A 21,823-nucleotide genomic window follows, 5' to 3' on the forward strand; every position below is an offset into this window, starting at 1 on the left:
CTGTTTATTTACAATTGCTTAGATTAAGGTAAATGTACGGGAGTTCGGCAGTTTAAGGCTCTCATAACTTTAAACTATTGTAAATACATTATTAAAGGTTATATGAATTTGCAAATTTTAGTGTGATCAAAGTGGGTCTTTTGGCAGTAATTTAATGTGTGAATTATGCGGTTTAACTTAACCTTAATTTTTATATTAATTTATTTGTGGACCTCTAATTTGAACCCTACTTCGTGATAAAATTTAGCTCTGTTTCTAACTTCGTGAGTTTGTGTCCCCTATTTCGGGTCACAAGTTTTTACCTCGCGAGTGAGGTTTTATAAAAAAAATAACACCTTTATTGGTTTTGATTGTAAAGAATTTGTAAATAAATAAAAATAGGTAGATCAGCTTAACGACATTAAAACTTTTATAAAAAAAATCAAATCAAATTAAATCATCTTCACGCTGTATCCCGCACACAGCAGGATAGGCCTAGGTAGGTAGATAGGTAGGAACCTAGTGTTTTTAAAACACTCCGTTCCCCACTTTCTGCGGAATTCCGGAGTCACCACAGCATGTTAAGTGGCACAACTCAACGCCGCGCTTTGCCTGAAATATAAATTTAAATAAATATTTTCTATTTTCTATACTATTCCTATTTTCATCTCCTGGAGTGGGGATCGAACCCACAACCAGTCGGTTTTACAGTCACACTTTGTACTCCTGCGCCACGAGTAGCCCAACTTTTATAATTTACAAATTATATAAGCTCAGTTTTAAAAAAACTATATTTTTGAACTTTTATATATTTTTTTTATAAAAAATATATAAAAAATATGAATTTTGAGTTTTTATATATATTTTTTTTATAAAAAATATATAAAAAAACTCAAAATTCAAATTAATTTTTTTGAAGCTAGGTATGCCAGTTTATAGAACTATATATTTTCGCAACCAGTTTGTACGGCGTTTTGTGTTTAGTAGGTATATATTATATTCTTGAAAAATTCTTGAAAAAATAAAAAGATCTTTATTTAGACTTATAACAAGACTAAGATAAACACTATTAACAAAGACAAAGAAGTCAATGTGCTGATTTTACGTAGATTTATTTGTCACGAAGTTAGAGAAAATAATGAAATGTAGGGGATCTTATTTCGTGTTACTGATTTTAGTAACTTCCGCAGTTCTGTTTATTCAGTATTTTTTACATTATGTAAAGTAATCATTAACTACCACGTATATTCGATAAAATACACAAAAATAAATTATAAAGGTTGATTAAAAAATAAAATTACATTGGCAGTACCTATACGAATTTAGCTTAAAATTACCAATTCAGGTTACCTTTAAAATAGTATTATAGAAATTTAAGTGGACAAAACATATACCGAATTTCGATCACGAGAAACTTTAATAAATACAGTAACTGATTTTAAGCTTTAAATTTAAATTATCTTATTTATAACATAAATATAAATTTATTAAAAAGTATCTAAGATTTCCCTAATTCGGTAGTAACACGAAATAGCGGACACTTGATAAATAAAATGTCTGCTATTTCGTGAATCGATTTATTGCAATTTTAAAAGAATTTTATGCTTCCATCTATTTTTTTTTTCAATAAAATGTTTTTTTATAGAATACAAAAAAGCATATATTCAATGTTTTATTCGAATAACTTACCTTTGTCTTTCTACAACCTTAAGAAATTCTTACGCTAGTCTTACGGTCGCAAGCATCGCAGACACGTTACAATGCAGTTTGTAGCCAACTCTGCGTTTAAAATGTCGCTATACGCTCAATTTTATCATTAAAATATTGTTACTTAGTTTTTAGACAGTTGAAAGTATAAAGATTATATACCAATATATAGTTTCCGTAAATAATACTTAAATTGCTTATTATTTTTGCCAGAAGCAAAACTCACGAAACCACGTACTATCACGAAGTTACCGTCACTTACCTTAAATGTATCGTGAATTTGGTGATATCTATCTTTCTATTAATATTATTTTAATATAACATGTATTGATGATTGAAGATAATCTAGGAAAAGAGGTTGGGGATATTCAGGTCATATTATTTTTTAAAGATTATTTATATAAAATAAAAAAAAATAATCACAAGGAGTTTCTCCAAAGATTGAATTAATCGACACCGATGACTGTTAATGTATTTCAAATTTATTCAGTATAATTTTATCACTTGTAGTATTGACACCAATTCATGTGTGTCATTATGTCACTGCATAATATTTATTATTATTGAGTATATAAAAAAATAAAGATTCTCTTGTAAGTATAAGGGTCATTCTCAAACAATTTAAGAAAATATTAAAAAATACGATTTTAAGTGATGATATCAAATAATATATGTAGATATATTAATTTAAGATTTCCAATTTTTATCACAAGGGTTTTCTAAAATCGAATATGAAGATAACATCAGCCTTTAAAAGCGTGTTGCTTGTCAATCAATAACGATTTAAAGAAGTCGTTTGGATACAAAAAAAATATATAAAAATGCGTAGGAGTCGATCGAAGTCGAGGTTGTTACCATGAAATAAATTACTACTAGGTACTAAACAAGTTAACCCTTAAAGGGAGCATCGCTGGTGAAAACCATTGCTAGAATTTTCTTCTTCTTCTTATCTGCTTGGCTGAACGTGTACTATAGGTCCCATCGTCACTAGGTAGAATGGCTATATTTATTTTATTTCCCCGATATGTAAAGAATTTCGCTATATAAGTAATACGTAACGGTTCCAAATGAGCCCGAAAGCGGAGAACTGAGTGTCGTAACTAACGTAAAACTAGAGTTTTTGGTCTAGTCAGATCTGTATGTGAAAAAAAATTGGATGCTTATAAAATACAGAGGTAAGAATAGCCCATACGTGTGTATATTAATTAATATTCGCTGATATTGATATCGACGAGTGACACGTGAAACATATGTACATAGCTGTGCATACATCTTAAACGTCATTGAACCAAATTGTACAGTAGATACATAATGAATTTCTAAAAATAAATGAAAAAAATAGATCGTGCTTAATTAATTTTAAAAAGTACTATAAAATACAGGTTGCCTGATTAACGTAGGTACCTACGTCACTGTATACAACTGGTATTAGTGTATTCTTTTTAATTAATTCAATGTACTTATCATTGTAAAATTATTCATTTTCTGCCGTATACGACTCATTTGATATTTGTTTTTACCTGTCGCTTCTTTTCCTGTTAATGAAATGTTGATGAGGCCAAGCGTCGTGGCGCAGGGACACAAAGTGTGATTGTAAACTGACTGGTTGTGGGTTCGATTCCCACTGGAGGAAATGAAATATTTACTTTCATTCCATTTCTTCGCTCTGGTGACGAGACAAACCCCATTTTATCGGTAAAAAATTTAGTTTTAAAACAAAAGTAGTAAGAAAAGCGCGGATCATATTTTGACAAATTTTAAGCCGAATTCTTTAAATTTACTATCCCACGTCGACGAAGTCACATGCACTTTAGTTATACTTTCTAAAAAATTAAAGTAATTTTATTATTTTTTTGTTCAAATGAAAATGAAGTTAGAGAAATTCATTTTATTAAACACCATATCGATTGTAAAATAAGTATAACAAAATAATATACATTTATGATGATTTTTAATATTCTAAATAAAAAAAAATAAAGAATTGGCAGCAAATTCATTTTCAATTATGAAATGAAACATTACTTTACAAACACTGATTTTCTTTCTAATACAATCTATTCCTCTAATCAAATCTACTTATTATGGAGTAATATTAAAAACAACACATAATATTATAGCCAATTCAAAATTTTATACTACTCCAGATATTTGGTGAAATGTATGTAATATTGTATGGATTTCTAATATCTAGTAAGGAAAGGACACTTAGCATTTACTACTTAGATATCTTTTTATGACGAAATAAACCATAGTGCACTGATCTATACGAAAAGGAAAAGTAGTTACTTAATTTTACTTTACATACATATAATAAAAACAAAACTTAAATTAATCTTTAAAACAGTAGCATCTAGAATCACACTTAGAATATTAAATATATTTCTTTTAATGAACCTCACTGTACACTATTGTAAAAATAGTTTTACGCAACTATAGCACATATAAAATTGGGAATATACATATACAAATTACAATATTTTTTTAAAACTTGTTAAAACTTTGTTAAAACTTTTAATTTTGAAGTAAGAAGTAGTCCTTCAGTGGTAGTTTCAAATAAGTAACCTAGTGATTAATTAAATTAACATTATCACTTAGCAAATAGCTTAATAAAATGAAGGCTTCAATTGTACTTTTAACTTCTATCCTAATATTGACAAAAATAGTGACATACATCCTCTACGTTTTAAAATAACAATGTACACGCAATCTCATATAGAGCAATTTTATAATAAAATAATGATATAAATACACAAAAAGTAGAAATAGATTCTTATTAAAATTTCCTGATTTAATATATATTTTTATTAATGTAAATACTTCTATTGTATTTTTTATTATACAATGTTTGACGAATTGAATAATGGCGCGCCTCTGATTGCTATCAGTGAAACAGTTATTGCTTCAAAAATCATATATTTTTGTATTCTGGTAGTACGGTATTTTCAGTTTTTCAAATATAAATAGTAGAACAAATAGGTTATAATTTGGTTTCCGTCTGTTTATTTTAATTCCTGTTACTTATTCTTCCAAGTTGATATTGATTGGAAGAAAAGCGTCAACATAATTCAAAATATTATACAATGTACAAGAAAATTTTATCATATTTTTTATACAACTTAAAAACCTTATTTGGTAAGTTTTATTCATTTTATGTCGTGTCTACATTTATGATATACAAGCCTAATAGTGATTTCTTTTTATTTGTATTCTCTCAGTTCAAGCGCTATCGTCATCTAAAGTTTTTGCACTTGTCACATCACTACAATATAAAGTTGATCGCGATACAATTATTGTTATGAAATAATTCTTCAAATATAAAAATAAATACTCATAAGGAACTTGGATTAAAGTTCTTTCACACAGATTGTCACGCAATACTTAATATTTACAAAATATACAAATATACTTTGTTTTAAGATATTAGGAAATATGTATGAAAAAAATACAATCGATATGTGAAAATTGGTAAAATCAATGTTTTTCCATTCAATATCACATATCGATCTGTGATTATTAGACATCACTATGTAAATATTATGATCCAAATTCACTATCTAAGTTCAAATTGTATATAAATATAATAATATTTGATAAGATTCATATTTAAACTCTTTCATCTTTATAATACCAGTCATGGTCCAATCTAAAAAATAAAACAAAATTTTGTTAGCAATATATATCTAAATATTGCTTACCAGTTGTATAAATAACGAAGTTAGTTATAAAATTCGATGAAACTTAAATAAATATAGCAATTTTCCTTTTCGGTTCGATCTTCCGGCTTTCATAAATCAGACAGAGAACGAGCCGTGACTAGCCCAGGCACTAAAGTGACAATCCTCCCACACAATGCTGCTGATGTCACTTTCTATCATATTTACTGCAGATTGTGGAAAATGACGTCATCACCCACGTGTTAAATATTATGCAATCGATTGTATATGCGCTAGTGTTGGACCTGGTGGATCTCAACGCTGTGCTGACTTGTTATTAAATATTAATTAAATGAAAAGTAATAGGTATACTGTTTATTTGATGACAAACCAAAAATCATACATTATTGTTACACTTTTCACTTGAAAAAACGTGTTTCATTTTCTATAACATTTGTCACTCATAGACAGATAAATTCTAAATAACTAAGAATATAATAGAACGGACCAGAACTAGTACAATATGTATAGACATTAATACATAATAAAATAATTATATAACGTTTAATCCATTTGGAATGGTAGATTTGCAGCTATTCTTGGTTTCTTCTTTTTTTGCGGTCTTGATGTTCCTTGATGTTGTGTAACCTGAAAAAGTAAAATATTTTATTTTTTTTTGTCTTCACACTATCTTGCAGGCAGACCCTGGCAATAGCCGGAATTAATCCCAGGAAGACGAATACTGTATCCTGCTAGTAAGCTAAATAGACTATTATAAGTACTTTTGAATCGTCGAATAAACATATAGACAAAAAGCTACTACCGGTTCGGAAGGCAGTTCTGCTGAGAAGAGCCGGCAAGAAACTCAACAGTTGCTCTTTTCAAAGTCAATGGTATTTTGCCCCTGTGCCACGACTGGCCTCAATATGAAATGATTTTATTATAATAATTCCTTCAGGTGTGGATCGAAAAAGCATGAAGCTATAATAAATATAGTACATACAGGCTGGTTAAGAGGCTGTGGCTGTGGTTCCATCGTCTTCGGCGCGGGCAAACTTTCTAGATCTCTTCTTGACGACGGGCCACCAGTGTTTTGTACTCGCCTGTATAAAACAATTATTATAAATTATAATTTTTAAAACCTTATAACACTTATTTAATTACCTAATTATTTTACAACGAAATTAGTTTTGTATATTATTTCGCCTTATAACATTGCATAATGTTAATATAATTATAATTTCGAAAAAGGTTTTCTGTTTTATAAATTTAACACGAATTTGCGTATATGTATATAAATTTAACATAAATTATTCCTTTAAATAGTTATTACATACCTCTGACTAGTTTGAACTTGCAACGGAACAAAAGGATTGCTTAATTTATCCGCACTGGCACTTCCACTGGGGTTATTGTTAGGAGGTTGATGAGGACTCATTGTTGGTGGCATATTCTAAATAAAAAAAATAATAGATAATTTGTCATAATTATTCAAAGGCATATTCAAATTTACAATTAAGTTCAAAATACTTGGTAAGGAGCCCCTCGGAGGGGTTCGACAAAGTGTGACATTGTTCTATAACAAGTGAGGAGGTCATAAATTTTATGAATCATATTTCAAAATATAGTATATAAACTTTTTGTAAAAACGTGCGTAAAGTGTATGATGTCAATCTCAGTTTGTGGAGGGTGTCTCGCTTTAACAAGAACAAGGAAGCGTTTTTAAGCGAGAGGGCTAGAGGATCAAATATATAAAAAAAACTATATCACTTACTGGGTTGTTCCAAGTTGGACCCAACATAATTTGGCCTACATTGGGCAAGTGTTTGGGGAAGTGGTTCTGGTTTTGGTTACGCTGGTTGCCATGGATATGGTTGTCTTGGTAACCATCGCTTTCTTGCTGTTGGTAAGTAAAGAAGGCCGCGGCAGGTTCCTCGGGGTAAGGCAACGGCCGACCGAAGGTGGGTAATGGCGGCATTGGTGGTTGCTGGTTCTGTAAGTTTATTGGAATTTGTTTTTTTTCCAATTTAACATAACGCGCGCACGCTACTAAGAAACTGCTATGACGTTTAAACCATACGTTTTTCTCAAACCGTGTCAATTTTTTTAGATAATAGCTATATCTTTTTCATGTTAGTTAAATAAATTATCACAAGCATATTAATCACATTCTTTCTACCAACCTAAATAAAAGAAATACAATATAGAAAGAATAAATCAAAATAAAAGAAATACAATATATATAGAAATCCGAAAATAACACATCACTAACTTACTTTATAAGAAGAATTGGTCCACTCATTGCTCTGTGATGGATGAGGGCGGTTAAAAACGTTGTCTTTGCGCCAGTTCTGTTGTGCAGATCTATAGAAATATATATTTAGTATATAATAATACTAGCTATAATTCACTATTTATCTTGCACATAGCAGTGTATGCAGAACCTAGTGTTAAGATACTATATTCCCTACATTACAAAAAGGAATTCTACGCCGCGAATTATCTTGTTACCAGAGCGAAATAATAAAAATTATTTATTCATTGGAGTGGGAGACGAACCCACAACCATTGCGTTTATAGTCAGACGCAACGGCCTTAGGCTTATTTATTTTTATATATAAATTATAATCTTACCCGGCAAACATATTCCAAAAGGGTTGAATAAAGCTGCATGAAATATTTACAACCCATTTATATTGAATTTAATCATTTTTGCAATGTATATTAACAATCATACATTTATCATCCAGGTATGTACAATGTCATCAAGACGTCAATTTTGTTATAAGTAAATAATTATTCAAAGTGTACATAGATTAATAATAAACCTATACGAAAGGAATTTGTCAATTATTATTTATTTATGCTAGCAAATTTTGTTCCTATAAAAAGTATTGGTTTTTTTTTACGGAACTTGAGTTCCGCTTGACGCCACGCTTTTCCTCGTTGTCAGAGCGAGGAAATGAAAATATTAAACATTTTATTTCCTCGAGCGGTAATCGAACCTTCAAACTGTCACGTTAAGAGTAGCACGTTGCTTCTGCGCTACGACTGACCTTGGAGGTCAGAACTTCAAACTATATAATCAATACTTCTATACTGATGAACAAAAAATATCAGGAATTGTTGGATAGTCCTTTTAAAGAAGAAGCCACGTCAATTATTTCGATGTAAGCCCCTTTCCCTGCGGTCAAGGTTACCTTGGGCACTTAGAATTTACATTCCAATTTCCAGTATAATGTTCAGTGTCATATTGATATATTAATAAATTACCTATTACTTGGCGGTGAAGGCATAGGTTGTTGTTGGTTTTTAACTCGCCAACTAGAGCTGGCCTCGGGTGGAGTTTGCACCTAAACAATATATGTATTTCAATTTTTCATTTCTAAGATTTATATAAACGATCATATATAAGAAGTTGTGAGAAAATTTGTTTTCATAGTTTTTGAGATTGTTGAATCCTAACCTACACATACTTGGGGAAGTGTTTAGATTTAAAATATAAAATAGCAGGAATATATAATAAATACAAATTGTCAACATTGGATGAGATAATAATGAACAACTGAGTTTTGTTAGTGTATTTTTTTTCTGATCCACGCTGCCCCACTGCATCACAATGTTTAATGTAATATTTGATAGAATATTTTTTACCTTATTGTTTATTATATTGCTCTCCGTTTCATCTTTACTAATTTTCAGCAAACTTTTTAGTAAATTTGTAGCTTTATCCTGTGGATAATAGGAAAACGTAATTGTATAAAAATAAAATATGTATATAAAGTTATGATAAATATTACATATTTAATAGCAATAAGTATTTATTTTACCTGTGGTTGGCCATTTTTAATATTATTATTGGGTGGTGTTGTATTTCGATTTTCTGGCACTTGAGATATGATTTCCCTAGGAGGGCTGAAAATAATGTTATTAAATTATAAATATCTCACGAAAATATTTTATATGGCAACATTGCTTAAGATTAAATACATGCATTTTTTATTAATAACAAAACAAAATGTGTAAATAAATGTTATGTTGAATTTTTGTACTGAGATAATGACTCGCATGTGATCATGATTGTTGGTGGTTTTTTTAAATAGAAAGTAAAGTTAGGTTAGGTTGTAACTTCGATTCCATTTGAGCAAAGAAATTATTTTCATTTCCTCTTTATCGTTAAATGAGAAATCACAGTGTTAAATAACGCCGCTCAACACGCTTTCTCGAAAAATTTTTGGCCAGTAGAGAACGGAAGAATCTAGACTAGAGTGCCTCTGCCTCCTATACTATAAATATATTATAGTATAGTGCGATTTTTTCTTGTTTTTACATATATTACCTGTAACTAGCAAAAGCAGAGTGATGTTGATCTCGTCTTAGCACAGATGGTGTGTAATTGAAGGGTTGCATCTCCGCGCAACTAACAGCACCACGCAGCTTGCGTCCGAAGGATATGTTCAACATGTTGCTTGGTAACATCCTGGTTTATGTAAAATTGATTAGCATTTTATAAAATAAAAAATGATTCATTTTACACAATCTTAGTAAGGTGCTTTATATATTTTTTTAAAATTCATATTGTAAAGTGTAAGAAGAAGTGGCAATTACACTGTATACCCATGTTACAGCTGTATACGCATTTCTGTTCTTCCTCTTCTCTGTTAGGCATATTGTTTTACATGCAATTTAATTAAAATAGATTTGGTGCTTTTGATTTGAAAAGCCTCATAACAGTTTGTACGTGGTGGGCGTTCTGCTGGTAGGCCTGCCCTACGCACTGTATTAGTGGAGGGGGGCGTATACGGCAGCCATATCCTTGCACATTTAACAATTAACTCACCTATAAAACCTCGCATCTTCAAACAAATCCTCTTGTAACGCACCAGGGAAGGGCTCGTCGAACATAACCTGGTAAGCAGTCTGCGCGTTCAGGCGGTCGGACAGGCGCACCGTGTTGGTAGAGGAGGGCGCGTGTACCGCCGTGACGGTACCACGCGCCCCTATCGGCACTGTCATGTTGCGCGCCACGCAAACCACGCGGTCGTACATCTTGAAATCAGCTGTTGTATCTGGTTGTACGTTGCCGTCTTGCAATTCTGGCTGTTGGATGTTGTTCATTATTGAATTTAGATATACATATTGTTTGTTTGTGTTTGAAATTATTTTGGGCTGTTACATTTTAATCTGTTCTAGAGTGGTACACAAATTCATAATTATTTGAAAACTTGACTATAGAAAAATTTTGGGAGAAAATAACTGCATAATTAAAAACATTTTTAATATTGTATCCACAATTGCTTGGCCCTAACCGGTTTACTGATAGCAGCACTACATATTTTATGTTAGGACTACCGCTGCACAAGTATGGAAAAATATATGTGATCAAGCAGTAAAAAAAAGAAAAGGTCGTGGACCCATCACTGTTCTTGATATTATAGGGGACGATTGACTATTAATCAAACGTCTCATCAGGCAAGAGTGACAATGCAATTTCCAGTGTAGAAGAATTGATATATATTTTTTTAATGTTAGAATTAACTTTATTTTTAAAAAGATTTCCAGGGTCTACTTTTTGTGATCACTCAAACAAATGCAAAGCTCAACTTAAGCTTCGTCAACTGTACTATAATATAAAAAAATATATCCTAACGCATCTCCCGCATTACATAAGTTGATACATAAAGAAAACCATAAAAACAATAGCATTTTTTTCAATCCATTCCAAATATCTATCCATGTAAATAAAATAGTGTGAACTTTAATAAACCTACCTTTTATACAGCACAAGAAAAAATTCAATTAAAAAAAAAGTCAACAACCACAAACCTTAAACAACAAATTCCATTTAACATGTAAAGTGACCTTCCTCTCCTTAGCTTTCAACTCCTCTAACTGTTTCTCCAATGTCTTGGATAGAGCTAACATTTCCTCAGGCTCGAGAGCGTCTGAGCCGCATTCGCGTCTTAACGAGTTAGCGTGGGGTTGACTTTTAATCCATTGGACTACGTCTTGTGGTTTGTTTTTGCTATAAATTGATAAAAAAAATATTTTTAGGTCATCGTAGAAAGAAATATTCTCATTTCTCCGCTCTGGTAAGACAAAGTGTGATGGCGAGTTCTGTCACTCATACCTTAATGTTTCCAATTCAGTTCGAAAGTGAACAAATATAAGTACAGAATACAAATTAATGTTAAAAATATGAAAAATATTGTCGCTTTCAGCTTTTTCGAATAAATAAAAAAAAACTAAATATTGAATCCAACTAATTGTTAAGGCGGCGTCGACTTCTTCCACTGGAAAACAATATGTTGAAAATTAGGCGGTGCGTGAGGAAGTGTCTTAACATTAGGTTACCTCTGCCTGCTATATGCAGGATTCAGCGTGAAACAAAAAAAAATCCCAACTTACCTAAAAAAAACAAAAACAAAAGAACTTACCCAACCTCCTGCGGCCATAAATCACTTTCAAAGAAAATATCATTATTCAATGAATAAGTTAGTTTATCGAATAAATCAGGGAATTTCCTCGAATAGGCCTTCACTAGTTGTATACAGCGTTCGGAGTATAACCACGCGTTGGTTAGTTTACAGCGACGAGTGTAGCCTGATACTTCTTGGTTCTAAAATATTAGTAAATATTACTTTGTTATTGAATAATATTAGTATTGGTTTTGAATTTAAAAGTTATTTATTTATTGTAAAATGGTTTCATAATAGAGAAACAAAAATATTTTTTGTATTGGTCAGAAAAAACAGAAAATTTTTATTTTTTTCATAAAATTCTTAAAGCTGCCGGAGTCTGTTATTTTAATGTTGAAATAATATTAACGTTTCCTAAAACTTTTAACAAACATTTGTTCATAAGCTTATATGTTTTACCTTCTTATTAAATTTAAGGTTCAGTCCTACATTTAGCTTGTTCTGGTTTTCAGTGGGGAGGTCGTTACGTTCACCGGTTACTACTAACACGGTGCCCGTGATACGTGACAGCATTTGAGTTGAGATACCTGTAAATTAATTTAATTTTTTTTTTATGAAAAGTATACAGTAGTAATACAAACCTTCAAGTTTCCACAGATTAAAAAGACATAAATTGCGTTGTTCTTATTAAGTAAATTGTAGAAGAAATAAGGTGACGGAAGACAAATTAGCGTGCAATAATGCCAAGTTGGTACCCGTCAAGTTTTATATTTAAAAAATTATGTAAGAGGCCCGTTATTCAATTTGCAATATAAGTATACAGAATTAAAATAGTTGAAATGTGCACGGCGAACGCGGACTCTGCGCGCTGCAGCACCTGCTCGACCGTGCGTACGACCTGCACCCTAAGTAGTACGTACCGACGGCAGCGGCGGCGTGGTGCGCGGCGCGGTAGGGGCAGGCAGCGGCATGCACGGCGGGCGCAGGCTCGGCGCGCTCCAGCACCACCACTTTCACGCGCCCGCTGCGTATCGCCTCCGCGCTCGCCACCTGCACAAATGTTTTACTTAAGCTGTCGCAATGACCTCAGCCCTGTTGCAGCATAAATTCATTTTAGAACTTTGTCAGAATTATTTACAGTTATGCCAATAAAAAATATTATTAAATTTGTATAAAATCTGTTATAAAAATGCAACGAAATGTAACAATACTACATTCTCTCTGTCTGCTCTACTATAAACACAACAAACACACACTAACAGTAGCTTCACATCCATAGTACTGTCCCTTAGTGACCAGGAACACTCGGTCCCCGGCGGGGAAGGCGACGCGCGGGGACAGCGGGCGCGGCGGGGGCGCGTGCGCGCGCGCTGTGCGCACCACGGCCTGCAGTGCGTACCCGCACGGCACGCTACACCACTGCTCCTGGTGCGTGAGGCGTGACGAACCTTCCTCTAATATGTATTTGTAACCTGAAGAGAGATAAATTGTGTTGACTTTTTTTTGCTTCACGGCATATTCCGTATGTGGAACATGTGAAGGTCAGAACATTGAGACGCTGTGTCGCTACGCCATGACGGATTTGATAACCCATACTAATATATTACCCATATATTATAAATGCGAAATTGATTCTGTCTGTCTATTACGCTATCGCTCCTAAACCATTATGAAATTTGGGAAAATATGCACTAGGTAAGCCTTATGACATAGTAATGTACTACAGAAATAAAATAAACATATAGTTACTTACGGGACACAGCATCTGTCTGTAAAAGTACCTGTTACTTAATCGAACTCTGGTAAGATGACAAACGCAGTGTTGCCGTTTACGTATCGAAAATCAAGCAGTTTGTGGGAAACGGAGCATATTGTTAATTAGGTTCGCCCTGATTATCTAGTAGAAACAAGTTTTTAAAAATAAACTATTTATTTACTTCTAAATTTATTAAACTTCCTCTGTATTCTATAAAATACAAATCTGTCGTATAAGCAAAAGATTTATATTTTATTCTATAAAATCGTCATCACTGCAATACATGACTTTAATTCAAATTATTATATATTAAAAACAATATGCAAATTTTATAGGAAAATAAATTACCTTGCAAATTAACAGCATGTATAATAACTCTGACATCATTCAATTCAATGCCAAGGCGATTCATATTGCTGAAAACAAAGGACAAGTAGACATTCAATTAACTTTTATATATAATTTCAAAATAATATATTTGACTATAAATAAACTAAAAAAATATAATTACTGTTCAATAATAGTTGATCGTTCAGAAATCCATTGTTTATGCAAATTGCCTGTATTTTGTTCTGTAGAGAAGCTTGGCCCGTCTACATTATTATTTTGACTGTCGATGTGATTGAGACGCATTTGCTCATTTGATACTGAGATAACTCTAAAAATGATAACATTTTATTAATTAAATGAATTATTTCGCAATGTTGTATTAAATTAAGTAGTAGTGTATAATATTAAATTAATATTATTATCAATAATGGAATCTTAAACAATATTATTTCTTAACTCATTCTTATGGGGCTACAGTGGCACAGTGAAACGGTGTCTAATTTTAAACGAGGTTCTGAATTCTTTTTCCATCGGAGGAATAATTATATTCATTCCCGCTCTGCAGACTAAGTGCAGCGCTAAATTTCGATAGTCGACACATAATATCTTGACAACTAGGGAAGCTACAACCGAATATGAGAAAAGGAGTATTTTAAAACCTTTACATTACCTATTCTGTCATATGTCAAATATAGCATAAAATTATAAAACATATGTTTTAATTAAAAAGCTATATAAAAAGCTATAAATAAAAATCCTTACTTAGCCCTAGTTAGATGCGGCCATCCGGCCCATATGACCTTGCCTAATAAATTGCGGGCAAGTTGCTGTAACGGCGGGTCGATACTTTCAGTGGGAACTACTTCAACTATCATACTCTCATTGCGAGAAGGTTGGTCAAACACTTTCACCTTACATTTCTTTATACTTGTCTGGAGGTAAGATTAATAAATATTAATATATTTTTAAAATAAAAAAAAAATGTTTAAATGAAGTAGAATGTTTTCAAAATATTTTTTTTTTTGCTTGTAAATAATTAGCATTTTGTCATCACTACTCAAGAGATGAATATATAAAAAAAAGATTATATTTAATTCTATTAATAAAAAGAGGCATTGGGTTTTACTTCTTATTATGCAATGTAATTTTAGCTTTTTGAAAATTTACAATATATGTTTAAGCAACATTTTATACTAAATTCCATTTCACTAATTTCTAGTTTACATCCTACAGAAAACATGTTTATCTCTTTTTATGTCACTTTTTCGTTTCAATGATTTATAAGCTACAATAAAATACCTCAAAATAAAAACAAATTAAAGGAAATTATTTTAACTGGCAAAATCATATATATTTTGTTATTTAAAAATATATTTTAGAACACCCAACAACACCAATAGTTGAACAATTCAGTTGAAACATTTAACAGTTTTCTGTGGTCACAGGACCATATGCCAACTAACTCACCCTATATCTTAAATGGCGTAACGTCGGGAACCCTGGATATAGTAAATCTCTATCGGCATTGGGGAGGACACCACGTTTCAGCTTTTCTTCACTCAACTCAAGTTCAGAGCGCCATATTTGCAATTCTGACGCGTGACATTGTTCTATTGTCGGGAAGTATTGTGGGGCTTTAGTGGGACCTAGAAGTAGAACAAATTAATAAAATTTTGGAGGCATTGCGTGTTGAGTGGCAGAACCCAACACCGCGCTTTGCCTCGACACCAGAGAGACGATATAAAAATATTAATTTAAATAAATATTTAATAGCCTATAAGTAATTGTTAGAAAATAGAATCGAATGGGACGCTTGCGGTACCATTACTATGAAGCGTGAAGTCATCGATCAGTTGAGTTGCAGGCATCGCACGGTGTTTGTCACAACAATGGTACTATAAACCACGGCTGTGTGAATACATAATATAATTTGACGGTTCCTGACAGTGCGTTTGTATAACCGGTTGATTACCTTAGTACACATATTCAGTTTATATTTGACATTTAGTTTATACAGAATTATTGTAGAATAACATTTAATTTACATATACAATTAGAATTGTTATACAATCACATACCTAAACTATCAGGTGTCCATTCATATGAAAGCATTGGTCCATGCATATTTCTTTTTAGTTCCTCTTCAGTCAACCTCAGATAGCAAGGCGCCATTGCTGATAGAAGATTTGTCTAAAATGATAACGTCAAATAATAAAATAAGCTGAGCGATATAGACAACAAGATTAATCATTCATTAAAAAAGACATGTAAAAGTTATTGATTAACTTATTTTATATGAAATAAAAACAGATTTTATAAAAGCAATGTAGTTTCAAGTTTTTAAACATGTTATAAATAACAGAACAACATTTCATAATTTTCGAGGTCACACCCTAAGAAGAGAAAAATATATAAACAAACACAATTTGGAACATGCATATAAGAATTTTGACGTATCTCGATTGTTATTGAGCTTAAGTGCATTGCTTAGACAATTTCCAAGGGTACATATTTTTTTTATGTTTTTAAATTTTTATCTAACACAACACCATTTCAGTTTTTATAAGAAAACTAAAATCTGAAAACTATAAACTTACTTCATTAATAAAAGGTATCAAGACGACAGCCTCCCAATCGTTCTTTTTGCCATTGAGATCAGTTTCAAAGTTGAGTGGATAATAATGTACTATAGGTGAATCTTCATCAGTCATTAAATCATGGAATGGTGACGGCAGTAAATGTTTACTTGCAGCAGGTAACACAGCTAGGAGCTAAAATGATTAATGTTATCTATAAAATAATATTTTTAATCTGATGCTCTTAATATTAATTAATTACTATTAAAATTAAGAGGAGGATATTAGAACTAGGAGGTAATCAAATCCATAGACTTCAATTTCTACTTCTAGTCTGTTTTTAACTAGTGGACCAGTAGTGGCTTACTGGTCTTTTTTATTTTATTTCGAAATTATTATTAATTAAAGGGAACATACTATATTTTAACATATTATATTTAAAATTTAATTGAATATAAAAATATATATATATATATATATATATATATAGCAAATTATACTTAATACCCAGTTTAATAAAATAGTGCAGGAAAATAATTCATTACCTTGATTGTAGGATCCCACCCACAACCATTGTTTATATTTCCACTGCACTACTAGCCGCAATAAAATTGTAAAACAAAGACAAATATACCTGTTCAAAAGGTTTAAAAGGTTCCCCAAGTTCAAATTCAAATTTCAAATGTTTAAATCCTTTAATATCTGATATGTATGGTGCATAGTGGTGGGGATAATACCAACACCAAGACGGACAGCCTTTGTAATAGTAATATAGATTCCATTGAATTGCTCTTACATAGCCTTCTGCTTGATCTAATAATACTTCACTGAAAAATATTATTGTATTTAATTTAATTTTTAACAATGTTTGATTAATGTAAAGATTAATGCAGTGGAGATGCGACCTCTTCGTAAGATATGCGGAGGAGTAATGCTCAGCTGATCGAATCCGCAATGAACAAATATACAAAATGTCATGTAGTAACAGGGATTTCGCAATAAGAATAAAAGACACCACATGCTTAGATAATTGGGACTCTTTGATAGAATGAGTGACAAAGTAATAACATATAAAGTGTGAGTGGTCGGGGAGTCGGGGGGTGGCCTCGGTGAACCTTCGAGAACACAGTACCGATAATACTAATAATAATTAGAAGGTCTACTTACTCTGTCACTTTGGAGTAATCCAATTTATTCATATAGTAATCTTTTTTATGTAGAACAAACTCCATTTCAATGTTTGCTTCCTCTGAAATTAAAATTAGTTTTAAACTTAAAATAAAATGTTATATAATTGTATTCCCCCCATATAATAAAAGACATGATATGTTAAGACACTCCTTTTCATACTATCCGCCAAATTTATGAGACATTGAGTGTTAGCTGGCGGAACTGAAAACCGCGCTTTGTTTATCCACGCAGGGGAATAAAAATAATTGCAACAATCATTTCCATGAATGGAGATCAAATTTACAAAAACATTTGCATATTCACAATCAGACATTGTCCTACTGTGCCACAACGGCTTACTACCTCATATTCTATAACTAAAATAGAAAAAATACCATCGCTTGTTTCTTCATATTCATCATCATTCTCCATATCATCCATATACTGTAACAAAAATAAATAATCATAAAATATACCAAAAGATGATAAATAATATTTTTTTATTCCTTTTTCTGACAGTTCCTATTGTTATATTAAATTTGCAATGTAGTAATAAAAAAGATATAATATACCAATTAAACTTAACTAATTAATCAAATTTAAAAGAACAGTAATAATAAATATGACTTACCATCTCCTGTGTAGCATTTATTAATGCTTGTAATTCATCATCAGGTTTATTGGCTTTAATATCATCTATATTTATATTAAATGTATCGTCGTTATTAGGTTTGTACTGAAAAATAAAAAAGGTAAATCAGCATAAATTAAGAAGTGTATATAACATAAATAATACTAAACATATTTGTTTTAGTTTCACTTTTATATTATGCTAAGGTAGAAAATATATAGTGTAGTATAATGTTACTCCTCCGCTTTCCCCCTAAATTAGAGATATGGCATGTTATGTGCCGGTACCCAACGCCGTGATGTATCTCGCCAGAGTGGTGAAATGAAAATAATTTGTTACCCCAGGTGGGAATTGAACCCACAACTATCACATTTTCAGCCAGATACTGTCCAATTGTGTATCAACTTGTCTTCTTTTCTTCCCTGTATCTTTTTAACACTATAAAGTGTTAAAAGGAAACATAATTATAGACATGATATACACATTTCTTATAGTAAAGCAAATCAAGTACAGCACATATCAGCTACAGCACTACCTATCATTTTCTATATTTCCAAACTTCCAAGAAATTATTTAAATATCAAATTGGTCAGCCAATGCTCCAGGAATTATATAGTATATAAGATTTAGTATAAAATATTGTACCTCTTTCCTCTCCAATGCATTAGGACGTCTACCAGTCTTAGCTTCAAAAAATTTCAGATCTGCATAAGTATCTTGGAATTTTTCCTTATCTATTTTAGCTAATTCTTGCATAAATATTTCAAATCTCTCTAAATTTAAATCTCCTGCTTCATTAATGTAGCCTAAAAGCATATTTTTTTATAAGGAAACAAACAGTACAATAAATTATTTAATTTCAGATCATAGAAAGTGATCCAAATACCAATCAAACTTTAAACAATTACAATGCTAATTTGTAGCATTGCCATAAAATATAATATTTTTCAGTGGTAATTGGATCCACGCTCAGTCAAGTTCCACTGTGCCAAGTTCCACTAATAGTTAATAATTAGATGGTTAATATTCTTTCAATTTCAATTATATATCATACTATTATTACAATAAAACTTACCACTCAAAGTAGGTAGAACAGTCATATAAGTTTTATATAAAAGTGGTAATGCATCATTATTAATATGCATGTTTGGCAGATTGGGTATAAAATCATTGCCAACAAGAAAACCCATGAGAACCCAATCATCTACAATCTTTTCAATATCAAATGGAAAAGGCAATTTATCCTTTATGGATATAAATTCTTGTTCTAAATATTCTCTGAGTAAAGATAAATGCAAAAGATAGAAGTTAGTTTCCTCTGGACTGGTTGCTCTTTGTGTTGATCTTCCAAATTTAACCTAAAACACGATAATATTTCTAAAATACATGCATTGTGTCCGTCGTGGTATTGGGACACAAGTGGATGACTATAGAAGCGATGGTTGCGGGTTCGTTTGCCACTCGGGGAAATGAAGTATTTAATGTTTTCATCTCATTGCTCTGGTAATGAAATAAAGCGCAGTGTTGAGTTCCGCCTCTAAACACTTAATGGACAGGAGTATCTTAACACTAGGTTCCCTCAGCCTACTTTGCTATGTGCAGGTACATAATGAAACTAAAAAAAGACAAACAAACAGACAAAAATCTTAACAATGTTTATTTGTATTTTAGTATTATATAATTAGCCATATGCACATAAAACACATTTATTTTGAAATCACAGACAGACACTTCAATTTATTTATATCATGTAATCTACATTGAACAAACCTCTTCTCTCAGTAAAGCAAAGTGAAGCTCATGTGTACACACGCCGAGCATGATCAGATCTGCGTCTAGTCCATACAAACAGTGACGAATGTTAGGATCGTAATCCGGTTGAGACCTAGCCCAACGAATGTAATCCATTATCTTGTGTTCTCCTTCTCCTGGTGTCTGAGAAGAAAGACTATGTGAAAGCACATGTCTAATATAAACATTTTATGTAATTACAATATATTTGTATTTAATTTATTCATAAAAGAATTTGCGGTAAACCATAATAAAAAAAGTGAAATTATTGAATCACCATATTTGAAATAAAGTTGAATGTTGTTTATTATAGAAAATAGGTAATTGCATAAAATAGAATGAGAGATACCCCTTTCTCATTCTTATGTGGTTTTTAAGAGTGAAAATTGGCAGATCGGCAATTAGTAGTATTTTTGTAGTAGTAGTAGGTGTTTACATTATTGGTATCTATTTGTAACAGTGTCACATGTAATACAGAATGGATAAAAGTCGTGAAATGAAAGAAAAAATGCAATGTGTAAGCTGTTGACAAATCTTGAATAATTTTTTTAGGTAACAGAAGCGCAGACACTCCTATCCTGTATATAATATAAATAAAAATCATATGTCTATAAAAAAGTACTTACTTCATGTCCAGAGAGTATAACTTTTACTTTACCCCATAATGGGTCAGTAGATATCTTCTCCTTAACAAAATATTTAAGTTGTTCATGTAGACGCACCATAAAAACTGTTCCAGGAGTTATACAGTTACTATCAAATCTTTTCTCTGTTGGTAGAACTTCACCTGAGAAAAATAAAAAGCAAACACCTTTAAATAATATGTAAATCATAATTTTTATGCAATGAAAAAAACATGAATTTATATATAGAACTAATTTGTCATATTTAATTTTAATTACCTTTAGATTTTGCTGTTTCTTCTAGTTTTTCAGCTTCTCTTGCTGATCTAAATCTATCAAAATATGTATGTTTTATAATAATTAAAGAGGTATTTATAGATTTTAAAGTAAATGGTAATGTAAATCACATTGAAAATATTACCTTCGTCCTCGTTGCTGATTCATTTTTGCTCTAGGAGCGACACCATCAATAGCCATAAAGAACAATTTCTTAGGTTTAATAATTTGAAATAGAATACTAATGTAATGGAAAATATCTTTAAATATCTTCTCTTCTGTTATACGAAAATGTGGATTCGAGTCATCTGGATGAGAACAGTTATGTATAATACCATTCATGTCTAAATACATATTGTCAAACTCTGGTATCTAAAATAATAAATTAAAATTATTATAGTGAAAGTGATATTGGGTACTAATTTAAACAATAGTACATTATATAAATTTATAAAATAGTGGCAAGTATTTTTATTCAGTATTTATACTGGCGGTAGTACAGGGCTAACGTATATTTTTGTGAACATACCTGATATTGTTTAACCAGTTCATTGAGGCATGGATACCTTTCACTGGTGTACCTGAAAAACTTTGGTACTCCCATATTGATGAATCTTACAGAAACTTGTCAACAAACGTATTAAAAACTGTTGATTAGCGTGATTTCTAATAGGAGTAACCTAGTTTTAATTATTTATCAATAAAATTATATTAGCTATAATCTTAATGTATAAAATTTCTACTTATATTTAATTTATCTAAGATTAAACTTTTTACTCCGACATAGTTATTAAAGCAATTCTTTCTTCTAAATTAGCGAAGATTGGGCAAAGATTGCTAACCAATTGTTAACATAAATCATCACAGATAAAAATTAAGAATAAGAAATAAGAATGACAGATTGTAAGCAAG

At 31.3% G+C, this 21,823-nt stretch overlaps 1 protein-coding gene across 3 annotated transcripts; it reads right to left on the bottom strand.

Moving 5' to 3' along the window:
- Positions 1-3,559: 3,559 nt before the first annotated feature.
- On the bottom strand, positions 3,560-21,765 carry pcm (5'-3' exoribonuclease pacman). Of its 3 annotated transcripts, XM_085195798.1 has the most exons (33): positions 21,441-21,765; positions 21,057-21,283; positions 20,915-20,967; positions 20,639-20,799; positions 19,992-20,156; positions 19,297-19,579; positions 18,867-19,027; positions 18,222-18,326; positions 17,986-18,034; positions 17,588-17,669; positions 17,055-17,247; positions 16,442-16,615; positions 15,923-16,034; positions 15,312-15,490; positions 14,607-14,776; positions 14,026-14,172; positions 13,863-13,930; positions 13,019-13,230; positions 12,679-12,808; positions 12,218-12,345; positions 11,777-11,958; positions 11,166-11,364; positions 10,180-10,439; positions 9,679-9,819; positions 9,170-9,254; positions 8,994-9,071; positions 8,613-8,692; positions 7,974-8,006; positions 7,616-7,703; positions 7,114-7,332; positions 6,677-6,792; positions 6,343-6,442; positions 3,560-5,987 (listed from the first exon to the last, which is right to left on the bottom strand). In XM_085195798.1, the coding sequence occupies exons 1-33, from the start codon at positions 21,513-21,515 to the stop codon at positions 5,904-5,906; spliced, it is 4,539 nt and encodes a 1,512-aa protein (XP_085051924.1). In that variant the 5' UTR covers positions 21,516-21,765; the 3' UTR covers positions 3,560-5,903. The 3 variants fall into 3 exon arrangements, with proteins under 3 accessions (XP_085051924.1, XP_085051925.1, XP_085051926.1); XM_085195799.1 differs by lacking the exon at positions 7,974-8,006; XM_085195800.1 differs by lacking the exons at positions 20,915-20,967; positions 21,441-21,765 and having other exon boundaries at positions 21,057-21,194.
- Positions 21,766-21,823: the final 58 nt, after the last annotated feature.

The sequence above is a fragment of the Heliconius melpomene genome, chromosome 13 (assembly GCF_056956725.1).
Source record: "Heliconius melpomene rosina isolate 202511_hmr_F chromosome 13, ASM5695672v1, whole genome shotgun sequence".
NCBI classification, from domain to species: Eukaryota; Metazoa; Arthropoda; class Insecta; order Lepidoptera; family Nymphalidae; genus Heliconius; species Heliconius melpomene.

Coding starts and splice junctions, on each gene's coding strand:
- pcm (XM_085195798.1), bottom strand. CDS start 21,515: ATGGGAGTACCAAAGTTTTTCAGGTACACCAGTGAAAGGTATCCATGC. Junction 19,028..19,296: donor TGTTCTACCTACTTTGAGTG/GTAAGTTTTATT, acceptor ATATGCTTTTAG/GCTACATTAATGAAGCAGGA. Junction 17,248..17,587: donor GATTACTCCAAAGTGACAGA/GTAAGTAGACCT, acceptor AATATTTTTCAG/TGAAGTATTATTAGATCAAG.